This window comes from Acomys russatus, chromosome 4 (genome assembly GCF_903995435.1).
Source record: "Acomys russatus chromosome 4, mAcoRus1.1, whole genome shotgun sequence".
Lineage (NCBI taxonomy): Eukaryota > Metazoa > Chordata > Mammalia > Rodentia > Muridae > Acomys > Acomys russatus.
Genome location: NC_067140.1, coordinates 18,049,451 through 18,066,079, shown reverse-complemented (window position 1 = coordinate 18,066,079; position 16,629 = coordinate 18,049,451). Strand labels below are relative to the sequence as shown.

Genomic DNA, 16,629 nt, shown 5'->3' with positions numbered 1-16,629 from the left:
ATTTTACTGCATTGAAAGCCTATAAACACGGAGCGCGGGGAAGGAAGTCGCGTTGCCGCTGGAGTAAGCGATCGCGAAGCGCCGGGAGCCCGGGGAGTCTGAGCCGAAGCCCGGAGCACGGCAGCAGGAGCACGGAGAGCCGGAGCGGGAGCACAGGAGCGGGAGCACGGGGAGCCAGAGCCCCGGAGCGGAGCCTGGGCTCTGCAGCTTCTGCGCTGCTCCGCCGCGTCGCAGCACCGGGTCCCCAGCCCGCTGAGCCCGGCGCCTCCAGATGCAGCGCCCCGCATTGCGCAGGCCGGGCCCCCGCCAGCCCCTCCGCACCATGGGGTCTGCGGACAGAGGTAACCGCGCCGCCCTCCGCATCCCTACCTGCATCCCTGCCCGCATCCCTGCCCGTATCCTCTCATCGCATCCCGGCTCTGCTGCCCAACCCCCCGCGGAGCACCACGCTGTCCCTGCTCGCAGGTAGATGGGTAGATGCGGCCAAACAGAGGTGCACGCACGCATCCTGGCCACGGGTAGTGACTCTTAAGAAGTGTCTCTAGGCGGGATTCCGCGCGCGCGCGCGCGCGCGCGCGTGTGTGTGTGTGTGTGTATGTGTGTGTGTGTGTGTGTCGGGACACCAGGAAGGGGGGGGGCAGGTCTTGCTGCTAACCCCTGGCTGCTTCTGTTGCTGCTCTTGGCTTTGACAGCAGAGGCCATCGTCCTTGTCATCATTATTATTTAACTTCAAAAAAAAAAAAAAAAAAAAAAAAAAAACCCCACATTTTGCTATTTACTAAATCAGAAAGACTTCACTTTCCAGTAGTCACATCAACAGATGCCCTGGCCATTCAAGCAATTTAATCCATTTTCTCCCCATTTTGGGGTTTGTGTCTGAGGGCTCTTCCAGCTCCCCCAACCCAGTTTAAAGAACAAAATACCACCAGTTGGTCAAAGGGATCACAGGCGCCCCCACTGTCCCCGTTCCTGGTCTTTTCGACGCAACCTTGAAGCCATTCAATTTGGTTCTTCTGGGAGGGAGTTGATGCGTGAGAATACGATATGAAATCTAGCCCATCTGGTTGGAATTGTGAGGGGTTTGGTCTGGGAAGTCAGAAATCAGGCCAGCCTGTGCGCAGGGACAGGGGCACCAGCGTATGGGAAGGGCTGAAGGGTTAAGCGGAATACATCCGCGTAGGAGGAGTTAGCTTCATGTCATAAAATCCGAGTTGAACGTAGGTTTTGTGCTCTGCGTAGTGGACTAAAGTCCTGGGGCGGGGGTGCGCGGTGGGGGCGCAGGCAAATGACAGTTTTGGCCAGTGGATTGAGCTGGGGGGGGGGCTCTTGCTGAAAACACGATCCAAGCCCCACCCCCGTTAGGCAAAAGGTGCACTTAGCCACCTCCAACCTCAGTTTATTTTTAGTGGAGCGGGACTTTTGAAAGCCAGATCCTGTCTTTTTACTGGTACCAGTTTATCCAGTCCTCTGCCAGTGTTTAAATGGCAGTGGTGCAATGATATAATGACAAGAGAAAAAAAAATGCTAATATTATGTCAGGTGTCAGAGTGGTGTTCCCAGGCAGGCCATGCATATGTGAAGGTCTTGGAGTGTGCCCCCCTACCCCCTCACCCCAACAACCCAAAAGTTAAAGATGGATGCTCTGATAGTGTGGGTGGGGGTGCCAGACATAGTTCCATGAAGAAGAAATAGAGGGACACAGAGAGAACTCTGTTTTGTGCCTTACTGTGGCTGCTGAGGGACCCAGCCTTCTCTGCTCTGAGCTGAGAATGTTGCTTCTCTGCTAAGGTCTGGAAGAACGCATACCTTGTCTCACCCCTGAGTCCATTGTCAAGAGTACAGGAACGGCAGGCATATGTAAGCCAGTGTGCTTGTATACGCAGGACACAGGATGACAGATTGGCCCTGGCAAACGTGACATGGCAATATGGCAAGCAGAGAGCCAGCATCACAGACAGCTGGCTTGAGACAGGCCAATCACTATGCCCTGCATAGGAGTTCCCCGAGACAACAACTAGGGCATGGTTACACTCAACTGCCTGCTGGATGAGCATGCCGATGGGCAGTCTCTAAGCATAGACATATCTACAAGCCAACAGCAAACTTGCTGCGGGGCACTGGTCTGAAGCCCCCAAGGAGCTTAAAGATGCGAAAGAGGTGTGTTCAGGGTTAATCGGAAAGGTGATGGAAAGTATTTTAGGGATAAACAAACTCGAGATGAGCTTTGCTTCCTCCTAGGCCCCAGTTCCCTGACTTCTGCATGGATTAGGAGAGCTGCACGGCCACCGCACAGCTGTGGGCTATCAGGGGAGTAACTTAACCGCTCTATGTCTTTAATTTCTCCCTCTGTAAAATGGAGCCCCTAGGGAGGGGTTTGTAGGAGTCAAGAAACCCCTACCACGATGCTTTTCTCATCACAGGTGCCCTGTAAACCCTAGGTGCAATTTCCACCACAGTGAAGACAGAGGCTAGTGCATGAAATTGTATGGAAATTGGACACCAGTGGAAATTCTTTGAACACATGTTCTTTGGATCATGCCCTGCTCCCTTCTTTTGAAATAGAGGCTCATGTAGCCCAGGCTAGCCTCAAATTCATTTTGTGACTGAGGATGACCTTGAACTTCTGATTTTTTGCTTCCACCTCCAGAGTGCTGGGGTAACAGCTATGAGCTGCCATGCCCAGGATATAGGGTGCTAGAGATTGGACTCGGACAGTCTCTTCACTGACTGGACCGCATCCACAGTCCCTTAGAGCTCTTAAGGTATTTTTTTTTTTTTTTAAACCTACTGGAGCTTTGAGATGACACAGACTGGGCTAAGATGATGACTTCAGAAGCCTCAATTTCCTCATTTGCAAAAAATGAATAATGACAGTATAGCCTTCGTAGGGTTGTCGCGCGCGCGTCACACGAAACCATGCATATAAAAGCCTTAGCTCTGTTTCACATGTGGTGAGCACATATCCAGTGTTGGTGTCTGATAGCTGAAGGCAGCAAGGCCAGCGTTGCCAAAAGTCACATACAGAAGGAGGAGCATAGGGCCTGGCCCTGGATGAGCCACGGCTGTCCCCTGTTGACTTTGTGTTGACTCAGAGTTGTCTGGGGCTGTCTGCTTTAGACTTACCACGTCGTTTCCTCCTCAGAGACTGTATTTGATGTGCACTGTACTCGCCCTCCATGGAGCAGGGGAGTGAGGCACAGAAAAAGCAGTAGCTGGCTGAGGGTTACCCAGTAAGAAAGTGGCCGAGTCAGTTTGAAGCGCAGGCTCAGCAATCTTGGATACTAGCTGACATCAGCCTAACTTCTGAATGCCACCGATATACATATAGCTTAGACCTTGGCTCTAAAGTCGTCCTACAACCCCAAGATGTTCTCTGACACATCCTGGAAGGGAAAGAGAGACACTTGAGAGAATGAAGATGGCACGGTCAGGGTCAGAGAAACTGAGGCAGACAGAAGGTGCCGGGTCTAGCCTCGCCTCATCTTAGGACAGTAAGAGAACATTCTCATTGCATTAAAATAAGGTGACCAGTAAAGAAGCTCAGAACAGAGGGCCACCAAGGCCCCTCCCTGGTTAGTTCTCCGCCCCCAATGGCTTCCCAGGCAGCCCAACCTGCAGGGAGCCTTCTAAGTCCAGGTCTCCCCAATGCTCAACGTTGCAGAAGGAAGCTCTCCAGTGAGAGCTTTTCTTTACAACACTGAGCCAGAATTTTCTGGAGCTGTTTTCTTTTCATGGCTTGTTCCATGAGTCTCCAGTGGATCTCAGAAGAAATTTATGGTACCCCAGAAATCAACATCCTAAGTGCTGGTCATGGGGGTCCAAGGAACCTTCCTTTCCTGTGCCTCAGTTTCCCTACAGATAAGAGAATAATCGTAAATGTTGAGCTGAGCAGTGTTTAGAACAGCTACCCTGAGCCGAGTATGGTGGCGCACGCAGACTCATATAGGCTCACCAATCCTAGAGCAGCTGACCTGTCCATTTCCTGTTCAACAAGCTGAACACAGTGGGCAAGAGTTTGCTCTTGTGCTCTGAGACAAGTGCATGCCTACCTGCACATGTGTGTACACATGTTTGTATGCACTTGTACATGTGGATTCATGTGTGTGTGTGTGTGTGTGTGTGTGTGTGTGTGTGTGTGTGTGTAGTTGGTTAGGCTGGCTCCTTGGGGCTACTGTAAATGGCCGTCACATAATACTGCTTGGACAAGAAGAAGCTCCTTCTGTCCTGTGCTAAGGAGCAGAAGTCTGGAGTTGGAGGCTGTCAGGCCATGCTCTCTGAAGGCTCAGTGTGACCTTGCCTATGTCTTCTGGCTTCTTGTGGCTGATGGCTTCATCTCTGCATTGTGTCTCTGTCTTCTTGTGGCCTCTGTGGATTGGTGCTCGCCCTTCCGAGGGCCCTAGGCTTGGGACCAGCCTCCTCGATTTTTGCATGCTCTCATCTTCACTGGTTCACATCTGCAGAGAGCCTCTTCTCCTAAGCATCTGGAATGAAGACTGTGAGCTTTGGGCTTTGGTGAAGTGTGCAGAACAGGGTACCACCAGCAGTAAGCTCTTCATTCAGCCGAGGCACCTCCTCCTTGCTCAGCCCCGAGAGGTGCGCGCTGTGCCTGCAAGCATGCAGAGAAGAACTTTGCCACCAAGAGGAACAGTGCTCCCAAGCTCCCGAGGAGGCTGTGGACCAAAGGTGGTCTGTGGGCAGGCTGAAGCCCAGCCCAAGGGCAGAGAGGAATAGGATGGAAGCTGAGAACATAGATGTGGGCCAGGACAGGTCATAAAGGATCCGTAAGGGGTCTGAAGCTCACTATCAGGGTCACATGGGAAAATCCAACAGCAGTAGGCTGTGTGGCCTCCTTAATCTCAAAGGCTAGCACTGACTGATGAAAGAGGGCTGCAGCCTGCTGGAGCAGTTGCTGTGGAAGCTGGTGAGAAGCTTGGGCAGGGGACAGAAAGGACAGAAACCAGTGTGAAAGGACAAAACAATCAGGAGTAATAATGCCTTCCTGCCTATGAGCTGGTGGCTCCACTGCTCCCCAACTATGTTCTCCAAGGCCCTGTGGGGGTTCCATAGGAATTCTTTCTATTTCAGCAGCTAAGGTACCAAACACCACCACCTGTCTGGACTCCAGTTTCCTGAGTAGGAAGTGGTGTGACGGTGATTGTAACACCCATGGTGTTCTTGGGTCTAATGGAGATCTTGTCTGAAGCCCTCAGACTAGACCAACCGGTAGCTTGTGCTTGCTGGCTCGTGTGCATGCGTGCGTGCATGTGTGTGCACGCACGCACTCACGAGCACACACGTTACTCTTTGCTGACCTTGGACTGTGAGCCCAGTGCTAGGATTATTGGCATGCACCATTCTGCCCAGCTTCTTTGTTTTTTTTTTTTTTAATTAGTTAATTAATTTTTTTGAGACAGGACCTTGCAATGATTCCCTGGCTGGCCTGGGTGTGCAGGCATGGGTCACCACGCCTAATTTATTTTGTTTAAATTTAAGCTATTACCTTTTTCCCACCAAAGGAGCCACCAGGGTCCTTCCTGAAGGATGACATATATTTTTGTACCAAACCCAGGAGTCTTTCTTCCTGCCCTGGATGACCCACGTCAACCCTTAGCCCGAGTGTGACGTGTTTGCATCAGTGCCGGACAGGGCAGGGAGAAGAGCAGCTGGGGTGCAGCAGCAGGCCAATGTGTTTATATTTTCATGTCACACAGAGCCTGCTGAGAATCTGAAAGAGGCCCACAGCCGTGAGAGGTCCTCACATGCCAAGTAGGCAAGTGCAAAGGTGAAAGCAGCTGGTTGCAGAGGAGGAGGAGAGAGAGGGAGTGGGTAGTGGTGCTGGGGCACATAGCTTGCAATAGGCCCTGGACCAACCCCTGGCATAGCATAAAACTGCCATAAAACCCGTTCTCAGCATTGATCTCCTAATCACTGGAGACTCAAAGGCACACCTCTAATCCCAGTACTCTAGAGGTTGAGACAAGAACACCAGGAGTTCAAGGCTATCCTTGACTACATAGCAAGTTCAAGGCCAGCCTGGGCTACATACAACCCTGTTCCAAAAAAGAAAATACACTGAAAATTAAAGAAAGCGGTGGGGCAGGGAGGATGCTGTGTGCCTTGTTTTGGAGGGGAACAGTGGCACTCCAATATTGAGGTCTGTGGCTCAGCATCTGTTTCCATTACTGCCTAACTTCAAAGATTGTTGGGTGTGGTGGTACACACTGGTAATCCCAGCATGGGGGAGCTGAGGCAGGAGGATGATGATTTCCAGGCTAGTCTGAGCCACAAAACAAGACCCTGTTTCACAAATGCAGTTGACTGGGATGTAGCCCAGTGGTATAGTGCTTGCCTGGTGTGTGTGAGGCCTGAGCTGGAGCCACGGCACTGCTTAAAGGAAAAACACCATGTCCCTGGTGATGAAGAGATTGCTCCTCAGAGTGGCTTTGTCTGAGTGTGGGGCAAGTTATTCCAGGGGTCAGACATAGAGAGCAGCAAGAAACCCAGTCACCAAGATGAGCCACAGTTAATGTGACAGTTTAAAAACAAAAGTAAGGGCTGGAGAGATGGCTCAGAGGTTAGGAGCACTGACTGTTCTTCCAGAGGACCTGAGTTCAATTCTCAGCAACCACATGGTGGCTCACAACCATCTATAATGTGATCTAATGTCCTCTTCTGTCATGCAAGCAGAGGACTGTATACATAATAAATAAAATAAAAATTTTTTAAATATTAAAAAAACAAAAGTAAATGCCAAATCTTACAATAAGCTATACAAATTATAACAGTTTCAAATAAAGGCAGCATGGGTATTGTTTGGATCCCGTTTCCCTCAGAGTCTGATTCATCTCCAAACAGACCTGACACTCATCTTTAACTCCCAGGAGTTTGCTTGTCACAGGGGCCTTTTGTTTTGTATGCATCTTGGTTTCAATAAGCAAGGCATAAAATACAGTATAAAGTGGTGAGATGGCCCTCCAGGTTAGGAGTGCTTGCTGCCAAGCTTGGACGACCTGCGTTAAATGCCCGGAACCCACATAATAGATGGAAGTCGCTTCCTCTGCCCTCCCCATGTGCACCATGGTGTATGTGCGCACACTAAATAACTTAAAAGAATATAGGTGAAGTATTGGGGTTCATTGGTGGCATCAAACTTGTAGTAATCCTTCTGCTTTGCTTCTGGAGTGGTGGGATTATGCGTCAGCCTGCCTGGTGATTTTGAACCTTTCCTCCCACCTCGTAGCAAACAGCCTCTGTCAGTGAGTTTCACAATTAGCATCTAGAGCAGCAAGGCATCCCAGGGTGTGCTGACATTGGGTGTGTGTCCCTGCGTTTCCTATTGGGTTCACAGTGCCCAGCCTCTGCTGGTCATGGAGGCCGTCGTCAGGATGTGAGGTCTGTGTCCAGAATTTATGGCTTATTCCATAACCGCTGCAGCCAGGATCAGGGCGGTGCACAGAAGGAAGACCCACAGCATCCTGCTCCAAGGTTAGCGAGGGTTTAAGATGCAATGGCTGAGCGTTATACCACGTTCAAGGTCCTCCTGAGCGTGGGAGTGCTGGTGACTGTGCACGTCATACCCCAGGAAGCCGATGTTGACTGTTACTCTGGCTGGCAGTGAAGGAAACTGAGGCACAGACAAGGCCAGCATCCTGTACTCCAGGAATAGATCAATTGGGACCCAGGCCGTTCTAGTTGAGCTGTTCTTATTTAGTGCCTGGTACTGGCCCTGGTGAGACATTTATGTTTGTAGCCATGGGAGCAACTGGCTTTCTGGAAGGTCAGTTTAGAAGTGTGTGTGTGTGTGTGTGTGTGTGTGTGTGTGTGTGTGTGTGTGTGTGTCTGTACACACATGCTCACAGGTGTGTCCCTGGCTCCTTATCTATATAGTTACCTTATAAATGTGTATTTTATTGTTGTTTTTCTGTTACTTATTTCAGGGACTCTCGAATGAACTTAGCAGGACACTTCCCTACACACAGAACAGGCTCCTCCTTCTTTTAAAAATGCCGTGTGCATGCAGTGTGCCTCTGGAGCCATCACATCAGATGAAATGTTTGCCTGGTAACAGTGACAGGTCACATACCCATGGTTGGGGCTTGGGTGCAAACATGCAAAGTGACGTTGCTTTGACAATCTGACAGTGCCACAGACTCCAGTCTACCTGTCCGTGCCACCACATCAGCCAAACAGGGAGTGGCTCTTCTCATATTTTGTCCCTGCTCTGTCCCCCAGGGGGAAGCATTGGGCCTCTTATCCAATCTTCATTCTTTCGTGTCTTGGGTATCACTGAAGACCTGAAGAGATAAGCGAAGAGCCAGGAAGCCAGGGAAGCTTCCCTTTCAATGTCTTGGAGATAGTTCAGCGCACAAAGCCCTTGCCCTGCAAACATGAGGCCTTGAAATCAACCCCCAAACCCATATTAGAAAAGAAAAATTCTGGGTGTAGTGCTGTGTGCTTGCAATCCCAGTACAAGGGAGGTGTAGACAGGTGAGTTCCTGGTACTCGCTGGTCCACCAGCCCGGCCTTACTTGGTAAGCTCCAAGCCAGTGAGAGACCCTGTCTCAAAACAAAGCAAAAAGGTGGACTATGTCAGAGGAAAGGCTGTCCCCTGGCCTCTGCACTTAAGCACACAGGTGAACGCGCTCACATACAAACCTGGATTTCATATAAACAGTGGGGAAAAATTGAATATAATCATTTCCACATACAATATTTAGGACCTACGTTTAAAAAAATTAACTGTCTAAAAATCAAGATCTTATATTTTTATTTGCTAAAATTGGCTACCCAAGATATTCAAATGGAGAAAATGGACACCCCTTACCTCTGTCCTCTAAGTACTTGCATTAAATATCAAGAATAGGCAACAATGGTTAAATACATGTGAGTGTAAAGGATGCTGCAGGGTCAGGCCTAAGTGAGACAGGAAGTACAAGAAGAGGCAGAGGGCGTCCAGGGTGGCATCTCTCTGGGGAGGTGATGTCTGAGCTAAGACATGGCCCAAAAAGGGTGCTATCAGAGAGAACGTCAGGTACAAAGACCCTGTGGTGGGGTCATGCTGGGCATTTTCCAAAGCCAGTGACTGATCCACAGCAGAAGGCACAAGAGAGGGGGACAGTGGCTCAGCACGATACCCTACACAGCTGGGCAGCTGACACAGAACCTGGCTTTTCTTCTTCATTCTACACTTGGAAGGAAGCTACTGGAAGGTTTCTGTATGCATGTATGCACATATACATATTTAAAATAGTTTTACTTACGTGTGTGCATTTGCGTGTCTGTGCACACGTTTGTGGGAGCTTGACAGAAGAGGCCATCAGGTCTCCTGGAGCTGGAGTTACAGACAGTTGTAAGCTGTGTGATGTGGGTGCTGGAAACCCAACTCAGGTCCTTGGAAAGAGCAGTCTGTACTCTTTTTTTTTTTTTTTTTGGAGAATGACATAATTTTATTATTTCTTATGGCTGAGTATATTATTTAGTTTTCTATTGCTGCAATAAAACACATGACCAAAGGAACCTATAAATAGGCTTATGGCTTCAGAGGTAGATTCTTTATATATATATATAATTTATTCATATCACATCTCAGTTGTTATCCCATCCCTTCCTTGTATCTTCCCATTCCTCCCTCCCTCTCGCTTTCCCCCTACTCCCCTCCCCTATGACTGTGACTGAGGGGGACCTCCTCCCCCTGTAGCAGTCTGTACTCTTAACTGCTGGCCATCTCCCCAGCTCCTGGTATGTGTGATTAAAATGTATTTCACATGTATAATTGTTTTTTGCTTGAATGTGTGTACGTGCACATGTGCATTGCAGGGCCCACAGAGGCCAGAAAGAGGCCATGAGATCCTCTGGAACCGAAGCCATAGGTTGTGAGCTGCCACGTAGGTGCTGAGAACCAAGTCAGGTTCTCTGCAAGAGCCACCGTGCTCCTACCCACGGAGCCATGTCTCCAGGCCAGACGTATATTTTTAAAGAACCCTTCTTGCTGCTCTATATTCAGGCACATGTGGAAAGAGATCCAGAGAGGAAGCTGCTGTGCTCATGCAGGCGGGAGGAGATGGGGGCTTGAGGAGCAGGGAGATGAGCAATGGAGTTGCTGAGAGATGGCCAGGCTTGGGATGCATTTGGGAAGAAAGCTGCCCTCTGTTTTGAGTTTGGATGTAGGATGAGGAGAAAAAGCAGGGTCATTCTGGCTTTTGGTGGATGAATGGGAGGGCCATACATGGCCTTGGGGGTTGTGAAAACAACAAAGCATCAGGGATTGGTTTGGGAGACATTTCCTTTAAGATGGCATAGACATCAAGATGGGCTATCTGAGCTTGCATGTTCTGGAGAGGTGGAGCTGGGCATAGTGCATTGTCTTCTTTCAGGTCCTCCAGTGTTTCCTGTGCTCCTGCCCTAGGGCCTTTGTATATATTGACTACTCCTGGCCTAATTTCTATTCAAGCTAGTGCTCCCAGTTTTAGGGACCTGAAGGCTTCCCTGAACTCCCCATCTACCCCAGAGTTCCCTAATGTGATCGTGGTCACACCTTTTTTTCCTTCTATGGTATTATCTGCTTGTAATGGGGTCAGCATTGGCTGAACTGAGCTCTGTTCTTGAGCCCCGACTCAGTCAGTTATCAAGTCTGCTGCAAGCTTCAAGCCAGTGACATTCCTGGCTTCCCACTGTGCTTTTGTTGAGGGGGAGGCTGAGGACAGGAAGAGGCTTTTACAGGGATGTCAAGGGCAGAGCAAGAGAAGGGCATGACTGCACTGTCAAGGCCTCTGTCTCAGCCCACCTGGGGCCTTCCCATAAACAAAGGCCATGTCTTCTGCTCCTAGTCCTTGCCTGAGGAGCTTGACTATTTATTCTGGGATTAAAAGTATGCATTCCTCTGTCCCAAGGCTCTAGCTTTCAAACCAGCCCTGAGAAAAGAAAGCTCCTTTGCTCCCAGTTCCCACAAGGACATTGCTGGTCAGGGTCTGGGCTGAGCCCTCCCTGTAACAACTCTGCCTTGGTGCTGAGGAGAAGAGTGAGATGGTCTGAGAAGCCCACTTTTCTAGAGAACAATCAAGTTCATGCTCTGGATGCAAAGTGTGGACTGGCTCGTCCCAAGGCTGGCATGTGGGTATCAGAGGAGAAGCCATCTTCTCTTTGTTAGCTTAGCTTGCTCTTGGGGACAGCAAGGCCAGACTGGAGAGCAGTAGGTTCTTGTCCTAGCAGTTGGGCGGCCAGGTTTAGTCTCAGAGAGGAGGATAGTTAAAGGAGAACCTATACAAAGAACGCCATCCATCCATCTCTCCCTTTATCCATCCACCTGTCCATCCATTTATCCATCCATTATCTATCTATCTATCTATCTATCTATCTATCTCTCTACATATTCACTCATCTAAATGCCCATCTATCCATCCATTTGCCCAAACATCTCTCTATTCAAATATCCACCCGAGCTCCATTTATCTGTATATCCACTATACATAAAGCTGTGAATAAGGTGGTCACGGCCCACATCTTAGTGGATCTCATAGGTCTTTGGGAGATAAAATTCTCTGATGAGCCAGGCCCATCATTACTTCCTTGTCAGGCATAATGGGACAAAAGCATTATACTTCTACCAAGATCATCTTAAGAGCAGCTTCCCAGGGGCTGGAGTATAGTTCAGTGGCAGAATGATTGCCTAACATTGATAGGACCCTGGGTTCAGTTCCCAACACTGAAAAGAGAAAGTAGCCTCCCAAAATGGACACCCTCGGGGAGCAGTTAACGGAATACAAGAGGGAGGATTCTGGGCAGGCACAGGCAATAGAAGCCTACTTGATCAGACACTTTAGTCATTGTGGCATAGAGCAGTGGTTCTCAACCTGTGGGTCGTGCCTCCCTGGGAGTCAAAGGACCTTTTCACAGGGGATCACCTAAGACCATAGGAAAGCCCAGATACTTACATTACAGTTCATGACAGTTAGGAAAATTACAGTTATAAACTAGCAATAAAAATAATTTTATGGCTGGGGGTCACCACAGCATGAGGAGCTGTATTAAGGGGGTCACAGGATCGGGAAGGGTGAGAACCACTGGGGTAGAGGGATAAGAAAGGATGGGTGGGGGCGGGGGAGGATTCCAGAGCTTTCCTTCATCTCTACCACCATGGTTCTCTTGTTTTTCCTTGGCCAAATTTCAGAGTCTGACCTTGGGCCCCTGTCCTAAAGGACATGGGAAGAAGATCTGTTTCCTTCTAGAGATGTGGATATTCAAGGTCTTGGCTAGAGTCCCCACCCCTAAGACACTTGGCTGACCCCACTGTGATACCCCTTTATGCCCAGACCACCAGAAGGTGCTCTGTGATCCTGGAACCCATTTTGTTTATATATTTTATTTTGTTTTTATTTTCGGTTTTTCGAGACAGGGTTTCTAAAACCATGTAGCCCTGGCTGCCCTGGACTCACTTTGTAGGCCAGACTGGCCTCAGACTTGAAGCGATCCACCTGCCTCTGCCTCCCAAGTGCTGGGATTAAAGATGTGCGTCACCAGTGCCTGGGCCTGTTTTGTTTTAAATACAGATTCTGGGAGCCCTGTGCCCAGCTTTTTAGCACTCTGGTTCAATCGGTGCCTGGTGGGGCTTAGAAACTGAATGTTTTAACTGGTCTCCACCAGATTCCAGTGTATGTTGGGGAGTTAGGAAAGCCAGATGTGCCTCTTTGCTTCTGTGTCCTGTGACAAGGGCAATGGGATAGCCTTGCAGATGCCCCACGTGTCAGCATTTGCAGCCAGTACTCAGCAAACAGATCTGAAAAGGACAAGCGTTGTTTGGTTTTGGTGGCGAGAGTTTGTCTTTCTGTGTAGCCCAGGCTGACCTCAAACTGGAAGCAGCTCTACTGCTTCTGCCTCTCAGGTGCTGGGATTATGGGCTCCCAGGACCACACCCAGCTCAATGATGGGTAGCTTGAGGCAGACCTCCATGGTGGAGAAATGGCTTCCCCTGAAGAGTGCCTGTCCTTTGCCCTCCTTCCTCACGGCTCCTGCTGCAAGAGTGCAGTCATTGTCATCAATTCCGAGTTGACACCAGGAATAGAGGGCCCCACCCACCCAGACTTTTGATCTTCTGCTTTCCTTAAATCTTAATCATCTCACAGGAGGCCAACAGGGTTTCAATCGCACCCCGGCCTGGCTTTTAAAGAGCTGTTGTGGTGACATGGGGCACCATTGCCCGATTCCCCTTTGCTACCTCGTTTCTGAGTTTGAGAAGTTATAAGCTGGGAGACTCATTGGAGGGCGGCCCTGAGCTCTTCAGCAGCCATCCCATCTTCAGTTTGGAGGCTTGGGTCAAAATTTCAGATTGCTGGGTTTAAATCCAGATTTATGGAACTGAAAGCCATGGGGGGGGGGAGGGGCCTGATGATCTGCATTTTACGTCAGCAGGATGTACAAGTTACCTGTCAACCCTGCCTCCCACACACCAGGCCACTTCCTGTTCTCACTGCCAGGACAGGGTCCCCACATCATCATCAATCAAACTCATCTCGTGTCACTTCCCCCTGGCGCCAAAGCCTTCGCAGCCACTGCCGAGTCCTCTCCGGTTTGCCAAAAGGAGTGATGATCTTTAGCCCTAGTCTGTCCCACCAGGGCCACAGTTGCTGCTATATGCTGCGTGGCACGCAGTAGGTGGCCCAGGCCTGGTCAACTGAGGTCGGGACTTGTAAATCAGAGACAGACACTGCGCCACAGCTGTGGGCATGCCAAAGAAGACAGAGTGCCCCTCCCCAGCAAAGGAGAGGAATCAGTAAAGGCTCAGCGAGCGGTCCCTAAGGTAGAGCTCGCGGGCAGTAGCTTCTAGTGGGACCCTGGATCAGATGGTAGCAGGTGGAACAGAAGTTGCCTGGGCCTGTCGCTCAGGCCAGACCGGGCTGTGCCCCTCCCCGTCCGGGCGTCGCCCCGCCCCACCAGCCACCGCCGTCCCCGCCCCCCGCCCCCTCCAGGCTGCAACAGGTGCCTTGAGCAGGAAGCTCGCGCCACCCGCTCCCCGGACGCGTCCAGGATCCACTGAGCCGTGAACCATCCTCAGCCCCGGCGTGTGCCCCAGGCACCGTGACCCCGATCTGCGCGAGCCTCCTCCCCGCACAGCGACCCTCTCCAGCTCCGCAGCCCCGCCGCCCTGAGCCATGGACGCCCCGGAGTCGCAGCCAGACCCCGACGGCGGGGACGGCCCAGGCCACGAGCCCGGGGGCAGTCCCCAGGACGAGCTGGACTTTTCCATCCTCTTCGATTATGACTATCTGAACCCTATCGAAGGTCGGTGGAGGCTTCCCCCCTGCCTGGCCCTCGAGCACTGGCAGGGGGTACAGGGCCTGGGAACCCGATGCAGGGCTACCTCTGGTAGCCTGCAGCAGAGGCTGCCCTGCCCTGGTGACAGGGAGGGGAGCTGGAGACAGTGGCCAAATCATCCTGAGGGGGCGGTTTCCAGTTCCTCATGAGGGTCGCTGTTAGCATAGCAAAGAGTGGTCAGGTTCCCTGGACACCTCAGAGGTAGTGAAAGTGATGTCTTTGCTTTTTGCTCTCAGAGAGTGGAGTCTGTGGAGTGGCGTGTGCTCAAGGATGACAGAAAGGCTACAACTGAGCCTGACAATCTTGCCCCTGAGGCTGTGACACAGTGGCCCTGAGGCATCCCGGGAGCCAGTTGTTGAGGACTTTGTGTTGAAACTAAGGAAGAGGCTTTGTGCCTCATGCTTGAGGGTGGTTTGCCTTTGGTGCCAGGAGGCTGGCCCATTTCCTCTCCTAGTTTACCAGTCACGGCAGGTGGACCAGCCCCAACTTATTAAGTGATCTTCCACTAGCCCCTCGCCCAGTGCTTGAGTGCATGGGGCACCTGGCTGAGAAGGACCGGCTATTTCAGAGTTCAGTCTGGGCCTCATTTGTCCCCTGTTGCTGGGCGTTGGACAAATGCCCCTGTCATTTTAGTGTTCCACAGCATTTGTCAGAAAGCCATAGCAGCCTTTATACCTAGCCTCACATTTTCTGGTTAGAAAGCTTGTTGTCTGGGAGCAAACAAGAAAAACCTAACTAGGTTTCCTGCTTTTGACAGCCCAGCCCATGCTTGCGGCAGGCTCAGGGGCAAGCCTGCTGGCAGCTTCCAGATGCCTCAATGGCTCCAGCCTACTGGCATCTGGTTCCTGGTGCGGAGGAAGGGCTGTGATGCTGGCTGGGGAGGATGTCTGCTGTTGAGTCCTGGTACCATTAACTCCTTTCCCCCAGCAGGGTCCTCATGGGCAACTTTGGGGAGGGACTTGCTTGGTGACAATCTTTATGTTTTGGCTAGAGATGATAGTAATAGTTGAAGAACTAGTATTCTGGGGACAGCCTTCTCTTGAAAAGACACAATTAGGAATCAGTCAGCCATCCACACATCTCTCTCTCTCTCTCTCTCTCTCTCTCTCTCTCTCTCTCTCTCTCTCTCTCTCTCTCTCTCTCTCTCTCTCTCTCTCTCTCTCTCTCTCTCTCTCTCTCTCTCAGGTGAGGGTGGAGGGTGAGGATTTCCGGGGAAATAGTTTCCAAACCAAATCTGGTGGGAGGTGCTTTTTATAGTTTTTCTTGGCAAGGCAAGCTTGGTGGCCAGCTTAATGACCATGGGAAAGCCTGGTAACCTGTGTTGTTGTTGTTTTTTTTAAAAAATAATAAACCTTATTTTGGGGGTTCCAGTTTCCCATTTATAGAAGCACCCCAGCACCCCTTCCTGCAACAGGCCTCTGACACTTTAGCATGATGTATCTATTTAATTTGGATACTCTGTCATTGAGAAAAGTCCATGCTTTTTCAGTGATTGTATGTGTGTGTGTTAATATCCTTGAAGTACTGTGCTAGAAATAGGTGCTATAGATATGTTACATATTTAATTTATTCCTATAATGGGGTATCAGGGAGCTCAAGCTGGCCTGAACTAGACAGCTTCCTGCCCCAGCCTGCCTCAGTGCTGGGATCACAGGCCTGTGCCCCCCACCTGTTTTAATTTTTTATAATGTTTTCCTCATGCTTAGGTTAGGGATAGCGATGTTTGGGAGATGATCACAGCAGGGCAGGGGCATTATCTTCGCATGTCAAAGATTCGCACCAGCAGCCCAATTCATTGCTGCCTACCTGACCTTCCCCGCAGCTGTTTCTCTCTGGTAACTCCAAATTGTGCTCTTAGGAAAGTCTCCAGGTGAGACCCTTACTCAGGAGCTGCAGATGACGGCGCTCTGGGCATCTGTGGGGAAAGTGCAGGTGTCATCAAGTTGCACACAAGGGACTTCATGAGCCCCGGGAGGCAGATGTAAGGTACTCCAACTGTGGGGGTCATCTCTGAAGGCCACCCCTCTTCATGGTGCGGATCCCCAAGAGCTGAGCTGACCTTTCCCCTGTAACTAAGCCTTGGTCTAGGATGCTAGTGACCAACGAAGAGCCTTAAGTTAGCTGCCCCCGAGCCCGGCAAAATCCACAGGAGGAAAAGGGTCAACACCAAGGCTGGTGCTGAGCGAAAATCCCTAAAAGGCACATAGGGAAGTTTGGGGAGGTTGAACCATTGGCAACAATGGGACGTGGCTGCACCTCTCACTCCAGGCAGGTGCTGCTTGTGACTCCCAGTTTACAGAGGAGAAGGTGAAGGCACAGAGA

General features: G+C 50.6%; 1 protein-coding gene across 4 annotated transcripts in view; it reads left to right on the top strand.

Annotated features, from left to right (window-relative positions):
- Positions 1-271: 271 nt before the first annotated feature.
- The window catches only part of Nfatc2 (nuclear factor of activated T cells 2), a 130,202-nt gene continuing 113,844 nt past the window's right edge, over positions 272-16,629 (top strand). For 3 of the 4 annotated variants that reach the window (XM_051143858.1, XM_051143860.1, XM_051143862.1), the window contains exon 1: positions 13,985-14,274. In XM_051143858.1, the coding sequence (XP_050999815.1) occupies positions 14,145-14,274 (130 nt within the window). In that variant the 5' untranslated portion in view covers positions 13,985-14,144. Of the gene's footprint in view, positions 342-13,984; positions 14,275-16,629 lie in introns of those variants that run through there. The other variant, XM_051143861.1, reaches the window with a different exon arrangement.